Source organism: Protopterus annectens, chromosome 7.part0, assembly GCF_019279795.1.
Source record: "Protopterus annectens isolate FY-2018-M chromosome 7.part0, PAN1.0, whole genome shotgun sequence".
Taxonomy (NCBI): Eukaryota; Metazoa; Chordata; order Ceratodontiformes; family Protopteridae; genus Protopterus; species Protopterus annectens.
Window position 1 is genome coordinate 382,259,091 of NC_056739.1, and position 16,669 is coordinate 382,275,759.

Genomic DNA, 16,669 nt, shown 5'->3' on the forward strand with positions numbered 1-16,669 from the left:
GACTTCTAGTGTTGAGCAGCATGACCCTCAGATTTCATTTATTAATAGCTGTGAATAAAGATGGTATGCATTTAGACTGTAGTAATGATTACTTTTTTGACAGTGTAAATTCTTAAAGAAACAAGGATCAACATTAATTTCACGTGATTTCGTATAGTATCTTTTTAATGCATTTGTTTTTTGGGAGAGTCCAAATATTTGAACTGACATAACACAGGAAAGACTACAATCCGAAATATCATTTTAATCTGCTCTGAGGCTATTGCACATTAGGGCAATGGGAAATCGCAAACTGCAGTAACCTGTTTTGAGGAATGCATAGTTAATCAGTCAACCCGACTCCTGTTATCCTCTCCTAATTATCTAACACTGAAGCTTAAGAAATGGTCAATATGTACAGCTTGAATGTCCAATTATTTGATGATTTAAGTAAAGGGAACACAATGTCTGTATTCATGCAAGAGAAATCAAATGCAAACTTAGTTAAGGATTTACTGTCATGCTCAGGGATCTGGCAGGCCAGTGGCGGTAGGGTTGGCATGAATGGGTGGTGACTTGGAAGTCCCAGGTGCATATCTTCTCCTGCTTGCAGCTCTAAATGGAGGCAATGTACAGCAGTGTTTTAACTTAGGGTGAGGGATGGGGGGGGGGGGTTACCTATGCATAGTTTAAATATGTTTGTCAATGCTCTATTTACCAGAAACAGTGAGTTGAAAAATCTTTAAAATCTTTTTTTTTTTTTTGGGAGGTGGGCAGGGGGACAACTCCCCTGAACCCTCTACTCTGCTAAATTATGTACACCTCCACAGTCACACCACATTAGAAAAAAGAGCAAAAATCCTTAGTGCTGCATTGGCTCACAGTACAGCATCTTGCAGTGATACTTGAAGCGACATTTAATTTTTGCACCAAGTACATTGACTACCAATGCTTGAATGACTTGTAGATAGCCAGACTGAGGTCATAACAGGAAATATACTGTCTTGAAGAACTTGAAAAAAGAGCTGAGATCTAATTTTAAGGGCTTGGAATCCTTCCTTTAGCTTTCTATTGCTGCAATGATCTCCTTTTATTACATTTGTATGCTGTAATCTCCAACAAGGCAGGGGGATTCGGTGACAGTTGTCTTGGGCTGGGAGCCAGTCTACGGATGCACCTCCAGATGCACCTTTCTTCCCATGGATCCTGAGGCCTCTCCCAGTGGGATGGAAGAAGGCGAAGCCCCAGGAAGGTGACAGCAATAGAGAAAATATTAGGCCAGTAAATTAACCTCTTTGGGACATCTTTTTGCATCAGATTATGCAACTATACACACGAACAGTTTCCATACCAAGTAGAAGGTAGATGCATGCACAAACAAAATATTGTAAGTGATTGAATTTAAGTACCCTGAACTGCTCTGGAAGTACACTTGGGCCATTATAATTAGACAATATCATTCTAGCACCTTAGCCACTAGACCACTGCAACTTGTCACTCAAGTTTATAATAATAATAATAATAATACAAAAAATTCAGGAACCACACTCTGTTTATGATTGGTTTATATGAATTTTCTTAAAATAATAAAGCAGTATGCGAAATATAAGGCATGTTTACAAACAAAAAAGACTCCTTTGTTATATTACTTTACTCTTGGTCTAACAAAAATTTCACAGACTTTCACTTCAATATCCGTGCTTAACATTTCACACACTTTAGTTGACAGTGTTACCAATCCACAGGTCATTACAAAAAGTCCTTTTTAACTTGCTCTCTCTTTTTAGCTAGTGTCCTTAGTGCACCAATATGTGATATTCTGATTTATCATCAGAACTGTCCTGTCCATCTGTAAAAAAATTCGTCAGAAGTTTCTCACGGGATTACAAAGAACCAGTAATATGTTTCATAAGGAGACTGTCATTCAAAATGTGTAGATTAACTTTAGTTGAGTGTGCCAATTTAACTCATGAAGTATTGGACACTTGTTTTCATTTTGTACTTGCAGGTCACTCATTTGATGAGGTGGGGGTCCGTCCCATTAATGTAAATATATTTGTAAAAAGTAAGATTCACAGTTTAATGCTGCATGACAGCCACCCTATTTATAAGGGATGTGTAGAGTTTTTCTAATAAACATGTGCAAGGGTCCACAATATGTCCTGGAAAATGTAGTCCTCTTTTTAGTGCTCTGTAATATTAGTTAAATAAAAGCCATGCAACTGAACTACAGCTCCCAGAATTCCATGGCCCATCATATAGCCCATTTAAACTGGTGCCTCATGGTCTCATGTTTGGTCCAGCCATGTAGCCCGCTTTGGTGCTTTACACGTATGTATGTCCACAGTTTCCAGGCAATCTTTACATCTTACTTCACAGCACCAGTGGAACTTACACTCGCACTTGGTGGTTCGAGTGACTCTGGTGGTATCGTATCCTCTTCCACAGCACATTACCTCACAGCCATCCATTCCACGTGATGTCTTGTTGCACACTCTTCCTGCTGTACCAAGAGATCCTAAAAAAAAAAAAAAATCTATTTAAGTTTTTTTTTTGCAAAGAAAAGTGATAAAACTTTGAAAACTGCATATAAAGGCACAAAAGACCTGATAGTGCCTGCAATTTACTTTGGTTGCTAGAAGAAATAAACATCCTAAGAGGGGAATAATTAGTAAATTAGATAATCTGATTTTTACTTAAATTTTGCAGTTTAGCAACTGTAAATTCATTATTAAATTAAGCATTTATTAATGGTTATTTCTTTACCTAGTCTATAGACTTTTTATATATTAGCAGCAGGCCTGTAAAACAAGTGAATGTTCCATCTATGTACAAGTTCTTATGCTCTTATTCCCACTGGTACTATGTGCTTCACAACTTTTTTGTCCATCTTATAGTTTTATAGCTGTAACTCTCTAGTTTATGCTTTTAAAAATTCACTTAATACTTTTACAGTGACTGTTTGAATTATTTCACATACCATCTGTAAGCATGTTTGTAATTCCTCTCTTGGGATGTTTATTTGTTCTAGCAACCAAAATAAATCACAGGTACTTTTGGGCACTAACTGTTCTACCTTTCTTGTCCTTATGTAGCTACTTTTTCAAAGACCTGAACAATGTTGGGACCTCTCCATATTCTGGAATTTTATCACTCTGCCACAAATGGTTGCCTAAAAATTGCATTAAAGCAGTTGTCCACCTGTACCATTGCAGCAACTTTTTACAAATTACCTTTACTTTTGGAGCAACTGTAATGCATTTCGAAAGGCATTCCTGGTGAAGTCCACAGAATTTATAACTTAAAGTTTCTTTTCTGACTTAAGTGCTGAACCTCTGAGAAAATAGACATATGCAAAAGTTGGAAAACTTAAGTTAAAATGAGCCCATTTTAAGTACTCCTATTCATTATGGAGTAACTCTGCAGAATAAGCTGCTAGACTACTGTCTAAGTTAACACTTGCACTGCACCCACTACAGTAAATATGTACTTGTGTGAAGTGTATGTCTTATTAAGATTAAGTAGTCAATTGTTGGATAAAACTATGAAAGTGAGATTTGGAAAACTTTGGATGGTGTCCTGGTAAGAATTACCAGAGAAAGTTTTTGCTTTAGCTAGGAATGAACTGCTGTGCTTTCTGGGTGGTGTCTACATAGCCTCTTGCATTTACCTCTTGCAGTATTCTGTATTCATGCTCTACACTCTGGCTTCCATACACATTCCAAAGGAATAGTGATAATTGAATTGGTGAGCATCGAAATGTAAACTCTCCTTCATTTGTAGTTGTCTTTGCTCTAATGGCCCAAGTTATCACTGGAAAGGGTATTTTGACTGGTTCACTTACCAAGATAATGCATGCATAAATAAATTTGCACCTGGAAAGGTGTGTGTATCTGTGTGTGTGTGTTATGTATGTATGGATTCCCTCCTATAATGAATTAGCATCTTATCTAAGATTAGTTTTCTGACTTTTTCAGCATGGCTTCAGTTCCCCAACCCAGAACAAAACAAATCAAGTATCAGAGAAAGGATGAATGCTTTTATTTTTTAGGGTTTTAATTTGCATTGCATGTTACGAGTGAGCTTTGATTCTAGTATGGAGACCACAGCATTAAACATAATGCTTGGTGTACTTGGTCACAAATGAACATATGCATGATTCTGGCTGTAAAACCAGTGCTGATGCAGAACAGTCTATAAATACTGCAGCATTACTTTGTTGTGTTGCCCAGTGCCTCAAAGGGCACAATTCTGAGGAAAGAAGACTGTAGAATTAATACAAACTTGTGAATTGAAGAATGTTTATGCAAATCAGTGTAATAAAGAAGCCTGTAACTCCACAGATCAGCAGCACAGAGGAAACTGAAATAAGTATTGCCCCTTATAAATGTTTGAAAGGACTGTCTACCCATCTAGTAACAACAGTACCAACATCCTTGGTTAAAAATCCAAGATTAAGCCAATTGTTATGTCAATCGGAATAAAAAATTAAGAAAGATGTAGGTTAGGGAAATCTACAAGTATTATTTTTTTTGCCATATAAAGGGTTGATGTTGGAGTGTGAATGTGTCCGAGTGAAATGAAGCCCTTTATATTGGATACCATAAACGGATACCTCCTGATGGTGAAATCTGAACTATCTGTACCTCAGTTTTAGAAATACTAGCAACTGCAGTCATTGACCCTTTCCCAATGGGCTCAGTTTAATTATTTGCTTTACACTGTTTTAGATTTGTAAATGACTTAACCTGTTGGAAACATGCATCCCTTTTTGAAGGGCAACCTAGGAGGACTGTTAGGTCAAGTGACTTGCTCAAAGTTGCACAGTGGGCAAGTTGAGGTAGGAGGAATCAAACCTTGATTATAAAACAACTCAAAGCCTTAATCTCTGTGTTAACTGCCAAAGTACCTCTTTAGTCCCACCTCTACATGCCTGCACTATTGTTTTGCAATCAGGAATTCAGTTATTCATTGTTTACAAAGACATCTCAAAACTTTAAGAAGCCATTCCTTTAGCACAGATTGTTTCATTGTAAATGTCTAACCTTCAGTTGTCTAAAGTAATGACACATTTTAACAGTAAAACTGATATCTCTCACCCACACCTCTTTGACATAAGCATTTAGCAGAGTTACATAGCAACTTAATTATCAACAGCAGCTGAGTAGGGATAGAAAATGTACAAATTTAAGCTGTCAACAAAGAATTCATTGTTGGCATAGGCAGGATGTTCAGAAGTTGTCATATTCTGAACCATGTATTTTGTTCATTAAAAGCTTTGCTGTATTTGACCACAGTTGACATTTGCAATTTATCACCCACAAAAAACTTACTAATTGTTTGAAGCAGATGCTTAGCCAGATGCGGTAGATACACACAAGTTCTTGCCACCCATTTTCAAGCATTTTGCTTTCCTCCCAAATCTAGCAGGGTTGTCGGGTAACCCTGGTGTAAATTTGTGATTCCTATCAAGACTACCCTTAAAGATAAGCTAGTTTAGATCTGTAGTGGTAACTTACCCTATAGGCTTGGAATACATCGAATCAGGGACCCATCCTTCCAAAGAGCCATGTTTCATTTGTTGTTGTAGTTTGTTTCTTACAACCAGTGATTGTAGAGCCACTGGTTTTACAGAGAAATAAATCTATAATACACTTGTGGGTATATTAGTCTGTGAGACATGCCACCTCAGCAACTAGTAGCTTACTGAGTATAAGGAGTCATGCTAATGTATCTGGGTAGTTGAAGGGTTGAAGGCCTTTATCTTTCTTGGTTAGAAACAATTCTTTGTATAAAAATGTTTTGCTTTAAATGAGCAAATAACTAAGTAGTAAGCAAAAATGTGGATTGCAATTCAACTTTTTCCAAGAGAAGTGATTCACATATTTTCAATTAGACAGCAATGACATTCCTGCAAAGAGGACTTAATTGCATAAAGGTTATGAAATAAGTCCTCCTTTATTTCTAATTCTTTCTTTCAACAGTGTTTCTGTGATGAACAGTAAATTTGACCTGAACATTTAGCGAAGCAGTAAATATTAAGTCCTACTTTACCTAATATTGTATGCTAATTTATTTGCCTCCATTAAATAAGACTGGGGACGATTCTGTAGCTTTTATTTCTGAGGGGTAGACCCACCCAACAGTTCTTTTATGAAAGACCTCATTCCTCTTATCCCAGTCAAACAAGACCCCAGAACTGCTACATATTGGGAACACACACATTTATTGTCCATGGAGTTTTTAATAAAAAAGGTCTGATAAGTGTCTGCATTTGGACCATTCTACAAAGTTTGCATGGGCAAAGAAAGTATCCACTGAATTACCTTTTAAAAATGTAAATGGTAGAAACAATGTCAGACAAGTCATCTCTCTTTGTAAGAGTCTAAGATTGCAATCATTTTTTGTCTTGTATCAGCAGCACTTTTAATTTGGGGTAAATGGTCCACATTTTCTTATTGTACATAAAATGTTTGCACTACTTGGATACTCCAGCATGACGTCTAATAGGTGAATAGCTTCTGTAGAGGCTTCTTGGTGTTCCGTATCTTAATATATTAGCTCAGTGTCATTTGAAAAAGTTTTAGGGGAGTACCATGTGGTTCCTTGATGGTTGTCATCAAACAATTTATTCAGGAGATTATTCACCAATTTAAACTTACAAGTTCATAGTTCAGCATTCATGTAGGCATGGTGGGAGAAAAATGATGCTAAGCCTAGCTGCTATATTGATGGGGAGCCTTCCAATATATATATTCTGCATGTATTATTAGTCTGTTGCAAATAACATAAAGAAGTCTTGGAAAAACTGGTACATGGGTGAAAGATTGAGTGGATAGGCCATGGCTTGTTAACACTGCTTCTAAGTTGAAGTAAATGAGTGGTGCTGCATTTCTAATGTGCCGCAAACGCAACAGCTTTGGATGACAGTTGATCCTTTAAAGAATGGGGGGGGGGGGGGCACAGCCAGAACCTGATATTTCTGGCATTCCTGACAAAACAGAAGATAAGGAGGCCATTTTCATCCTGTAGGACTGCATACCAGTCTTAATTAAAAGAGACCTTTGGAGGGTTACAAACACTGAGCCTTGATCCATGATTACTAAATTCGTTTACTTTGAACACGGCTTCCTTTTGCTTGCAAAGAATCTGGATGACTGTCCTACTTTATTACACAAGTCAAATCTTTTTTTAACCATGAATTTTCCAAAATGCTTTGGTGTGCAGAAGAAAATAAAGGCAAATAATCAGTTTATTGAAGAAAACATTCATAACACCGATACACCATAACTCTATGTAATGAGTGTGATGCACTGACTGACCCTAATGAAGTTTAGGAAGACTTGAGGTGTCTGGAACTGTGTATTGAGCTGCAGGACATTTAACTGGGCTTGGCTTCAAAGTTCTCTGGCCTATGAAGCAATCCTTGAATGTGAGGAGTGGTCCAGGGTAATGGTGATTATGGCTGACAGTACAACACTGTTAGATATGAGGAGGTTTATTTAAGCTGCTGACTAACTTTGAAGTATTTTTAATATTTGCTGTGCTTATTATAATGCTCTGAGCACAGGTTGAATAATTAAACAGTTCTTTGAGCTTTAACCATTTCCGCTCTGGCAAATCTATTCTTCCCTCTCTATCTAGGGAATATTCACATCCCCCCACCAAAAGCCTCTTTTCCTTACCTCTTCCCAATCACCCATGTTTTTCTGTGTCCTCTAAGGTCTTTAATCATTGAGGAGTAGCCTGTTGTTGTCATCTGGAAGAAGTAAGCTTGCATAAAACATTTCCATCTTTCTGATATACAGTTTAACTGAAATTTTGTTATTTGTCATAGGTGTGCAAATGAAGGGGATCTGGATGTTTTGCGGCTTATTCCTTAGTGATGACAGCCTAGAATATAGTAAAAGTCACTGGTGTGTATGCTCTCATCTCATCTTGATAGGGTGTTATGTCTTGAGGAGAAACAGAATTGTAGTTGATGGGATGGTCCAGTTTACTTAAATGGTGCAAAAATCCACTGAAATAGTTGGCACAACAGCCTTAAATACTACCTGGATTAATATAAATGATGGAGCCCTCCTAATTAGTATTCCTTCTAGATCATTCTTTGATATGGGAATAGGAGGGTGATATTTATAGCAGCACTGTCATTTATACCTTCTAGAACCATATTTGGTTGAAGGTTGTGTGTGTTGAAGGTTCTTGGGGAAGCCACATCTGGAAAGTTATTTGAAGGAAAGCACTTTTTCCATTTTGGCAGAGTGGGGTACAGTTGGCCGCGACTCTGGAGTTTTAAGGGGAGAAATTTTACCCATACCTTGGAAGCAAAGGTTTCATAGGTAGAACAGGTTTTTCTTTGTTTGAGAATGGTATAATATATGGTTTGGACATGGGAGACTAACCCTGTTAATGGCTGCTGTCTGGTGTTTTTAACAGGAAATTAAATCTAACCATGAAAAAATGTAGTGTTGTGGAACAGGTTTCATATCCTATTGGATCAAATGCAGTAGAATTACCAGAAGGGAATGGTGTCTTTGTTCTGCTAACATCAACAGAGTTCACAGTTCTGTGAAAAGAATAAATATTTTAAATATGAAGCAGAAAAAAAAAATATTTTACTGATACAGGTGATTCTTTTTTCCCAATGAGCACAACATTCTGATTTTGTATAGGACGATTCTCAGTTTAGGAATGGTTAATGGATGTTATTATCCTGGTGATGGATAAAGTGGTGTTAATTTTGAAAAGTATAAATGGAGTGAAGGATTATAGAGATTATGAGCTGATGGTCTGGGCCACCAATTGCTCTTAGTAGCATCTGTAGCCTTCCTGGCTCATCCTGTAAGTCAGTCATGCCTAATCTATTAGAATTTTTAGACTTGGCTGAAGACTCCCATGTCGGGGACATCAGTTGTTGAGCTAAGTCTCAATGATGCGTTCAGTGGTTTGGAAGTTCAGACTGCCTGCCATTTTAAAAAATGTAAGGTTAGTATTATGTTTTAACTGGTTTTCCTGGAAGATGGGTACAGAGACTGTTCTACAAACTTTTGTTCTGTTTTTTTTTTCAGGCATTACTCCAAGGTGATCAAGAGTTATTCTGGAATAAATTTGTTTTCTTTAGTCTGAGACATTTGCCAGGCCAATTAGAAGGAAGAAATATTACCCTGGCATTGCTTGTGGAGCACCTGCCCATATTTGTCAAGTTTCCTACCAGAAATAACCTATCATCTGTGATATGGCTTCTTAATGACAACATTTTCAAGTATAAAAACAGAAAAAGCTGGTCCCAGATCTCTGGCAGGAGATGCATGACTTGTTTAGTTCCTTCCAGCTACAGTTTTGTGGGATGTGCTAAAGAGTACATGCATCAGACTGGAAATAGCAGCTGTGGGGTGGTCAGTAAATGAGGAAACTGAGCTTACATATACCCAGAATATAGTTAGCTTGCTAGAGATGTTAACAAAATGGGGAGGAATGGTACATTCTTCATAAGTGGCTTCTGTCAGACAACAGACTCAAACATTACTATAGGGGGATGTTTACCTCGGTGGTATTTTTAAAAGGTTTGTCTCCAAAGGTTATCAAGAATTTAGTCTGCAGTTAAGGATAAATTCATTAAGTAGTAAAGTCCAAAGTTTGGGATTCACACAGAATAAAGTAAAAGTATTTTTAAGCCTTTTTTAAAAATGCATACAAGGCTTGTGAAGGTCTTGAAAAGAATAAAAGGTATGTGATTTCCTGGAAAATTTGCATCTCTGGTTTACTCTTCAGAACCATAAAGAAGCAACAGTTTACATTTTTTTCCTACAGAAGATGGGATCACAAGCACAGGTGCCTCAACAAGATAAAGCATCTGGTAAGATGACAATAGTCAGTCAAAATATGAATGCTACAATGCTGCAAAATTTTCTGGCAGTATGCGAAGAGTTTTAAGGCAAGGGGTTGTGAAAGACCATTGCAATCCTTTAATGCTAAATTGAAGGAAACTTTGGGAGCAAACAGGGTCATATCACTCCATCATGTTACTTAATATAGATGATGAAATTTATGTGAGTACCTGGGTACAAGAATACAGAAAATTCTTAAAATTATCTGCCCAGACCAGTATGTGTTAAGGGAAAGTAGACTTGTGGATGCTATTAAAACCATTTTGCTGGTAGAGTATGCTATGGTAAATTGGGATCAAGCATTTGTGTGGTTAGATGTAGAGGTGCCTTAAGTTGCATTGAGAATATCTTTAGTATTAAGGAAGCTTTGCTTCCTAGGTAACTGGGTATCCACCTTGGAGTATCTGTGTAAAGGAGTATTGGTGGTTGTTTAAGATAAGTAAAAACATTTTCTGGTTCATGCATAGGAAGCAGCAGGCATGCACAGTTTTGCCCATTGTATTTGTCATAGTTAGCTTTTGCCCCGTAAAGTAAGGGAAAAACAAGATAACTAGTGGTATTCCATTGAGTGAAGAAAATTATAAAGTCTGTTTGATGCTTATGGATTGTTTAGGCATAATCCATGCAACTTTCCCTGTGCTATGGACATTATTATAAGTTTTTGGGAAGGTAGCTGGATAATCATTTTTATATAAACCTGTGGTTCTAGGTTTTAATTGTAGTACCTTTTTAGATTATGCATCGGCTTGATATCTCTTTGGTTGGCTGGCTAGCAGTTTCAAAAACTGTTGGAGCTGAAGCTGGAGCCTTTAACACTGACAGTGTTCCATATCCTTTTGAGAGTTGGATACTCTCTATTGCCTCTCTAGATAGCGAAATTGTAGGAAACTATTTCCCACTACTGTGTGTCCTCTCATTTGATGTCTCCCTACTGAAATGTCTGGACTTGATGCAGACTCCTGACATGCCCTCCCCCCAAAAGAAAACAAAAACACAGAGGAAGAATGAATATGGAAAATAACTCTTTAAACTACTTTCTTGCACACTACCAGAACTTGAGTGTATCAACTCCAAGATTACCAATGTCAGACTTTTTAGTTTAGATCTTCAGCAATTCAGTCTTCACATTATGGTCATGTGGGTCCAGACATTTCAAATGGCTTCTCATTTGACACAACAAACTTAAATACTTTGTCGGATGCTTCTGGAAGATGCCAAATGATCTTTGGAAAAGTGGAAGTAGTTAGGTCATCGTCTGGAGCAGAGAATATTCACTGTTAGGATGACCTTATTTCTAAAGTGTTTATTAATGTGCTTGGGCTGGTTCTTCACAAAAAGATATTAAACCAATGGCAAATGCAAGTGGTATGATCTATTTGGTGAAAGAGACCACATTGTAGACAGGTGTATCACTGGAGACCCATGCAAGGAGGTAGGCAGGTATGCCTGATTTAAACAAATATGTTAAATAAGCTCCTATGATGTTTTTGGATGGGCTGGCAAGAGGAGAAAAATAAAATGCCATGGGAGAAGCTGGAATTTATGCTGACTCCTGTACATTGGTTATTGAGAGACCTCCAGACTTGAGATGGCAGCTTGGACAGTTTTACTGCCCTTTCTTGCATTTCATGAGTATAAATAGGAAAAGGGGGCATGACAGTGGGAAATAGTTAGCTATCTAAAGAGATGCTGGTAAGTGAGTATCCATCTCTGAAAAGGATATGTATAAAGGAGTAATGGTGGTTGTTTAAGATAAGTAAAGTACCAGTTTTAACAAAGAGGCTTTAACTATTTTGGCTGCAAGGCCTCTGTACATTTCAGGAGTTTGTTGAATAGTTCCCCGTTTCTTACAAGAGACTTCAATAAATACCTCCAGTTATTGTAATGTAGTTCAGGGAAAATGTAGGACATTATCCTTGGCAAATAAATTTGTAGTGTGCATGGAAGCCATTCTTGTAGGCAAAATTGATAGGAAGGGATTTCTATTGAAATGAAATTGGATTTAATGGAGCTTCATGGGTTTAAATACAGCAATTATTAAATAAATGGAGCAGAAGTTAGGGATAAATTTTGAGGAAATTGTATTAGCATGCAGAGAGTGAGTGGGGATCAGTCTGTGTGTGTGTGTGCGCGCGCTTGTGTAATTAACCTAATGAAACTTACATTATGTTATTACATTGGCTTTTATGTTTCCAACTGCCCACTGGTTACTAGCATTGCAAGTCCAATATTATATAAACATATACAGAAGCAGGTCTACTTCAAATAAGTTAAAAGCCACTTACTTGAAAACGATATGATAAAGATGAAAACAACAAATTCCCATTTAGTCGACTCCTCAGATCACTGAGATGTTACCCAGTGAAAGGAGGCAGCCAGCCAACACCAACAAAAAAAAATGGAAATATTCCAAACCCAAACAAGTGGGGTCTTCACCCCCTAACTAAATATACCAACTCTGAGGTCACACTATGGTGGAGAAAAGGCCAAACTTCCAACTGTTGGCCGACTGCCTCCTTTTACTGGGTAATGTCTTGGTGATCTGAGGAGTCGGGTAACCAGAGATTTGTTGTTTTTATCTCAATCATATGGTTTTCATTTACATGCAGTTTGAAACCAGAGTTACACCCTGTGGACACAGTTCAGAAAATAAATGCATGCCAACAATTCATGCCTTAATATGCTTTAGCTAAGTAATGAGGCTAAATGTTTGGTGTTTGAATATTAAAGCTGGATAAATCTTTGAATATCGCATGTAGTACTCTCAATGTTAGATTTTCCTAGTTTACGCTATTGACTTTAAAATCTCACAATTGACAGAGTGACAGGGAGGGTTAGACGAACTGTAAAATAGTTCTACAATGATTTGTAGCTGTAAAAGTTTTCAGTTGCTGTATTTAAAATCAGGATTCAACAAGTCTGAAACGATTTTATGTGAATTTACTGCAAAGTTTATTATGCTTTATAACACAGTAGTTTTAAATTTAACTATGACACGTGCATTGCTCTCTTAAAACTATTTTGCAAAATTAAAGTCTGTATATCTTGTGCAGAATGGGTCCTACTATGATGCTTGTATAAGAAACTCTTATGAATATACTTCCAGATACTTGATACTTAGAACAATCTTCAGGTAAAGTTAATGGATGCAAACAACAGCAGATTGTAAGCAAACAATAGGGGTTCGATGACTAAAAAAATAGCTCAAGTAATCACAAAATAGATACATTTAATAAACTTATTTTAAAGAAGTTATGGTAACTTGTGATGTTTTGGTTTTCTTGTGGTTTTGTTTACCATGCATCCATCCACAACCCATTTTCTCATATTTGCACGAGTCAGGGTGTTAACTTGAACAGTGACAATCATCTGTGCGGTGTCAACACTATATGCTGTGCTACCGTGGGACCCCTTTTAGTGGCTCTGTGGCACAATGTATAGCACACTGGACTTCTCTTGGTAGAATGGTTTGTTTAGCAGGCTCTGTATTTATCTGCTGGAGCTTTCTTTTCACTTGGTTTAGTGACTGAACGAGGCTAAGCTCAAGTGTTGAAACTTAACTAAACTTCAATTCATCCAAAGTTGTGGTTGACTGATATTTCAAACATAACCTACCGTTTAACCTTCTCATACTACCTGCTTCAAAGCCACTTTGCAGCCTGCTATCTATAAAGTAGTCAATAATCCTGAACTTCTGAAAGGTAACATCTAGCAAGGCAATCTACAACCTATATTATGAAGTTGACTTTTTAAGCAACTCATAATTCAGTTTAATATGCATTTCTTTTCAGTGCCACTGAAAGTTTAGCCCTCACACCGTTCATTGTAAGAAAGTGTTACTTTGTGTGGACAGTGATTTCACTACTCTTCGAATTATGTATTATGCATTCGCAATAGTCACTTCTTTTTGTGCAAGGTTAAATCCTGCTGTACTCCACATGTTTTAGTTGTCCCCCACCAGCAACAATTTCCTGCAAACCCACAATTCTTGATTGTAATCCAAGGTGATACTTGCCAACTAATGTATTACACAACTCTCTCAGTCATCAGTTTAATTTATTGGATTGGACTTGAGTTAGAACTCTGGGAATATTCATATGATCCAATATTGAGTCACAACAGGCACATGAGTGTGATGAGTAAATCTTTATTAGTTGCAGAGCAATCTGTTAGGATAGGGTGCTGCATATGTTGGCTTTCTTATGGTTAAATGGTAAACTTGGTTAAATTAGAGTAGCATAACTTTGAGAAAAATTAAAAAAAAATAAAATATGTCAGAGATGTTACTTTAGTAGAATAACTCCAGGTAAATATCTTACTTAAAATCATGTGGTTAGAATGTATAGCAGATTATGTAAATTAAAAAAAAATGCTTACAGATTTAAGGAGTACATTATAGGGGTTACAGTACTTGCAGATCACTTACTGTAGGGATGTAGTGCAGCAAAAATAGTTTACATTGCAAACTTTCCTAAAACATGTGATAGTTCCCCCCAACTTCTTCTGTCTGCCTTTTCCTTCCCATCACTTTTCGTCTGTTACCCCCTTTCATCAATCAACAGTTAGTATTTTTACTTTAAAAATACAGTCAATGAAGATTTAAAGAGGTGCTGGCATTCTTGCAGATGTAGTTTTCTGTGAGCATTATTTTATAGACTCAATGTTACTGAATACTGAAATTGTTCGAGTTAAACATCCATTGCCCTAAAAATGAAAAGCTTTTCCTGATATATTTACATACTACTTGTTAGCTCAGAAAAGATTTGAAATAATTCCGAGCCAGTTGTCCATACATAAGCAATAAAGTGTATAGTACATTTATTAAATTTCCCTTCCAACAGCCTCTGACACACAACTCTGTGGAGTCCATCATATAATTTTTGTGCCCCAGTAAGGAGTTAGAAGAGACTAGCAAACTCCTGTTAAACAAGTGCATGTGGTGATGTATTACTGCTTCAAACTACATCCCCAGTGCCCCACATCCATCAGTGGCTCTACTGGTCTCTCCAACTCACTCCCAGACTGTATCATTTTTACTGGGACCAATGCAGAACTTAAGGATGTAGTGGGAGGCACTGTCCATTTGCAGGGAGGTTGTGTGTGAGTGTGTGTGTGTGTGTGTGTGTGCGTATGTGTGTGTGTGCATGTGTGCGTGTGTGCGTGTGTGTGTGTGTGTGATTAAGCCTATCCTGGTTTAACCCACTGGATGCATAGTTCTATTCTGGGCATGGGCATGTGATTTCTTGCCTCTACAGAAACTCTGCCCTAATCAACCCATAGACCACATCCTCCCTGTATAATTCCTAGAGTCTGTTAGAGACCTCATGGGGACATCCATACAACCAATGTCTCTGTGCTTCATCAGTATCCTCAGCTATTTTAACCAAAGTCATTTGAGTCATTGTCAGTGCTATATATGTCTATGCTGCCAAAGCAGTAACGTGGCACACATCTTAACAACTTTCTATATAGTCTTCACGTAAATCCTAGTATGCAGCCTTGTTGAAGTTCACAAATGCTGGTAAGAACATTTAATGGGGAGAAAAAAGATCACAAATAGTCCTAGCTACATCTTTACTGTAGACTACGCAAGCTATGATATTTACTGTATATCTAAACATGTTGCAAAACTTGGTTTATTACTGCTAACCAATAAATGCACTGAAACCAGATGTCCTAATGCCAAGGGCACTTTGAAGCATTAAGAAAAATTACATTGGGTAATACAATTGCCAACAGAATGCTTGTGGGATTGAAACATACAGACGATATGCAAGTTGTGTTCAAGGAATATCACACACACACACACACACACACACACACACACACACACACACACACACACACACACACACACACACTAGTTTACCTTAAAACAGACCAATGCCAGGAATTTCAGCATGCACAGTTTTCAGTGTGTGTGTGTGTGTGTGTGTGTGTGTGTGTGTGGAGGGGGCACTACTCAATAGTTTTCACTGTAAATCAGCCTACACTTCTGTATTGTATTTGTTTGAGCTCGCACACATACTGAGTTGGAAAGTGTGCCAGAACTGCATGTATTATTCTTTATAGGTGCAGCAATATTATAGAATCTTGTCTGAATTATGGATCTTAACTAACTGGAAAAAACAATGAACATAACCCTCAAAAGGAAGTGTTTATTTGGCATTATTGGAAGATTTGTCTTCTATGTTGTTTTTTTTTTTTTGCTTCAATGTCTCTGTGTTTAACTGCTTTAATCCAGCAAGAATAACACTGTATCAGAATTGATACAGTGCATACAAGTGCACAAATACTGTATCAGAATAGATACAGTGCATACAAGTGCAGACGCTTTTTTGGTACCATAGGTTTTTTTTATCTTTGCAGTTGATACACTATGGCACATAATTACTGATTTTTGTAAGCATATTTTACTGGACCACACTACTGTTTATCTTGCACTTCTTAGGGGCCCTGCCCACTATCTTGTTCCTCAGATGATTATCCAGTATTGAGATCCTGACAGAGATTTAAATCCGCTTAACAAGTAGAGTTTTGAAGAAAGAAAGCACAGGGGACTTTAGCAAATGTCTCAGGCATATTGGTACAACTGAAATGTAACTGTCTTAAAGAAAATAGATTTATTATTTTTGGCACCCTTACATTTGTTTTATTTCAGACTGCTTTGGGTAGCCATCATTGTGTGTTGCCATCAGAGTTGCAAATTATTTTGCACTGCTGTCAGCTTATGTAATTTACTTTGCCTTTTGTATTTTCCCTTGGAATGTTCTGCTTTGATCCTGCTATGTGGCACACTC

General features: G+C 37.3%; 1 protein-coding gene across 2 annotated transcripts in view; it reads right to left on the reverse strand.

Annotated features, from left to right (window-relative positions):
• Positions 1-1,532: 1,532 nt before the first annotated feature.
• The window catches only part of WNT2B (Wnt family member 2B), a 470,507-nt gene continuing 455,370 nt past the window's right edge, over positions 1,533-16,669 (reverse strand). For both annotated transcript variants that reach the window (XM_044076948.1, XM_044076947.1), the window contains exon 5: positions 1,533-2,497. In XM_044076948.1, the coding sequence (XP_043932883.1) occupies positions 2,268-2,497 (230 nt within the window). In that variant the 3' untranslated portion in view covers positions 1,533-2,267. The remainder of the gene's footprint in view (positions 2,498-16,669) is intronic.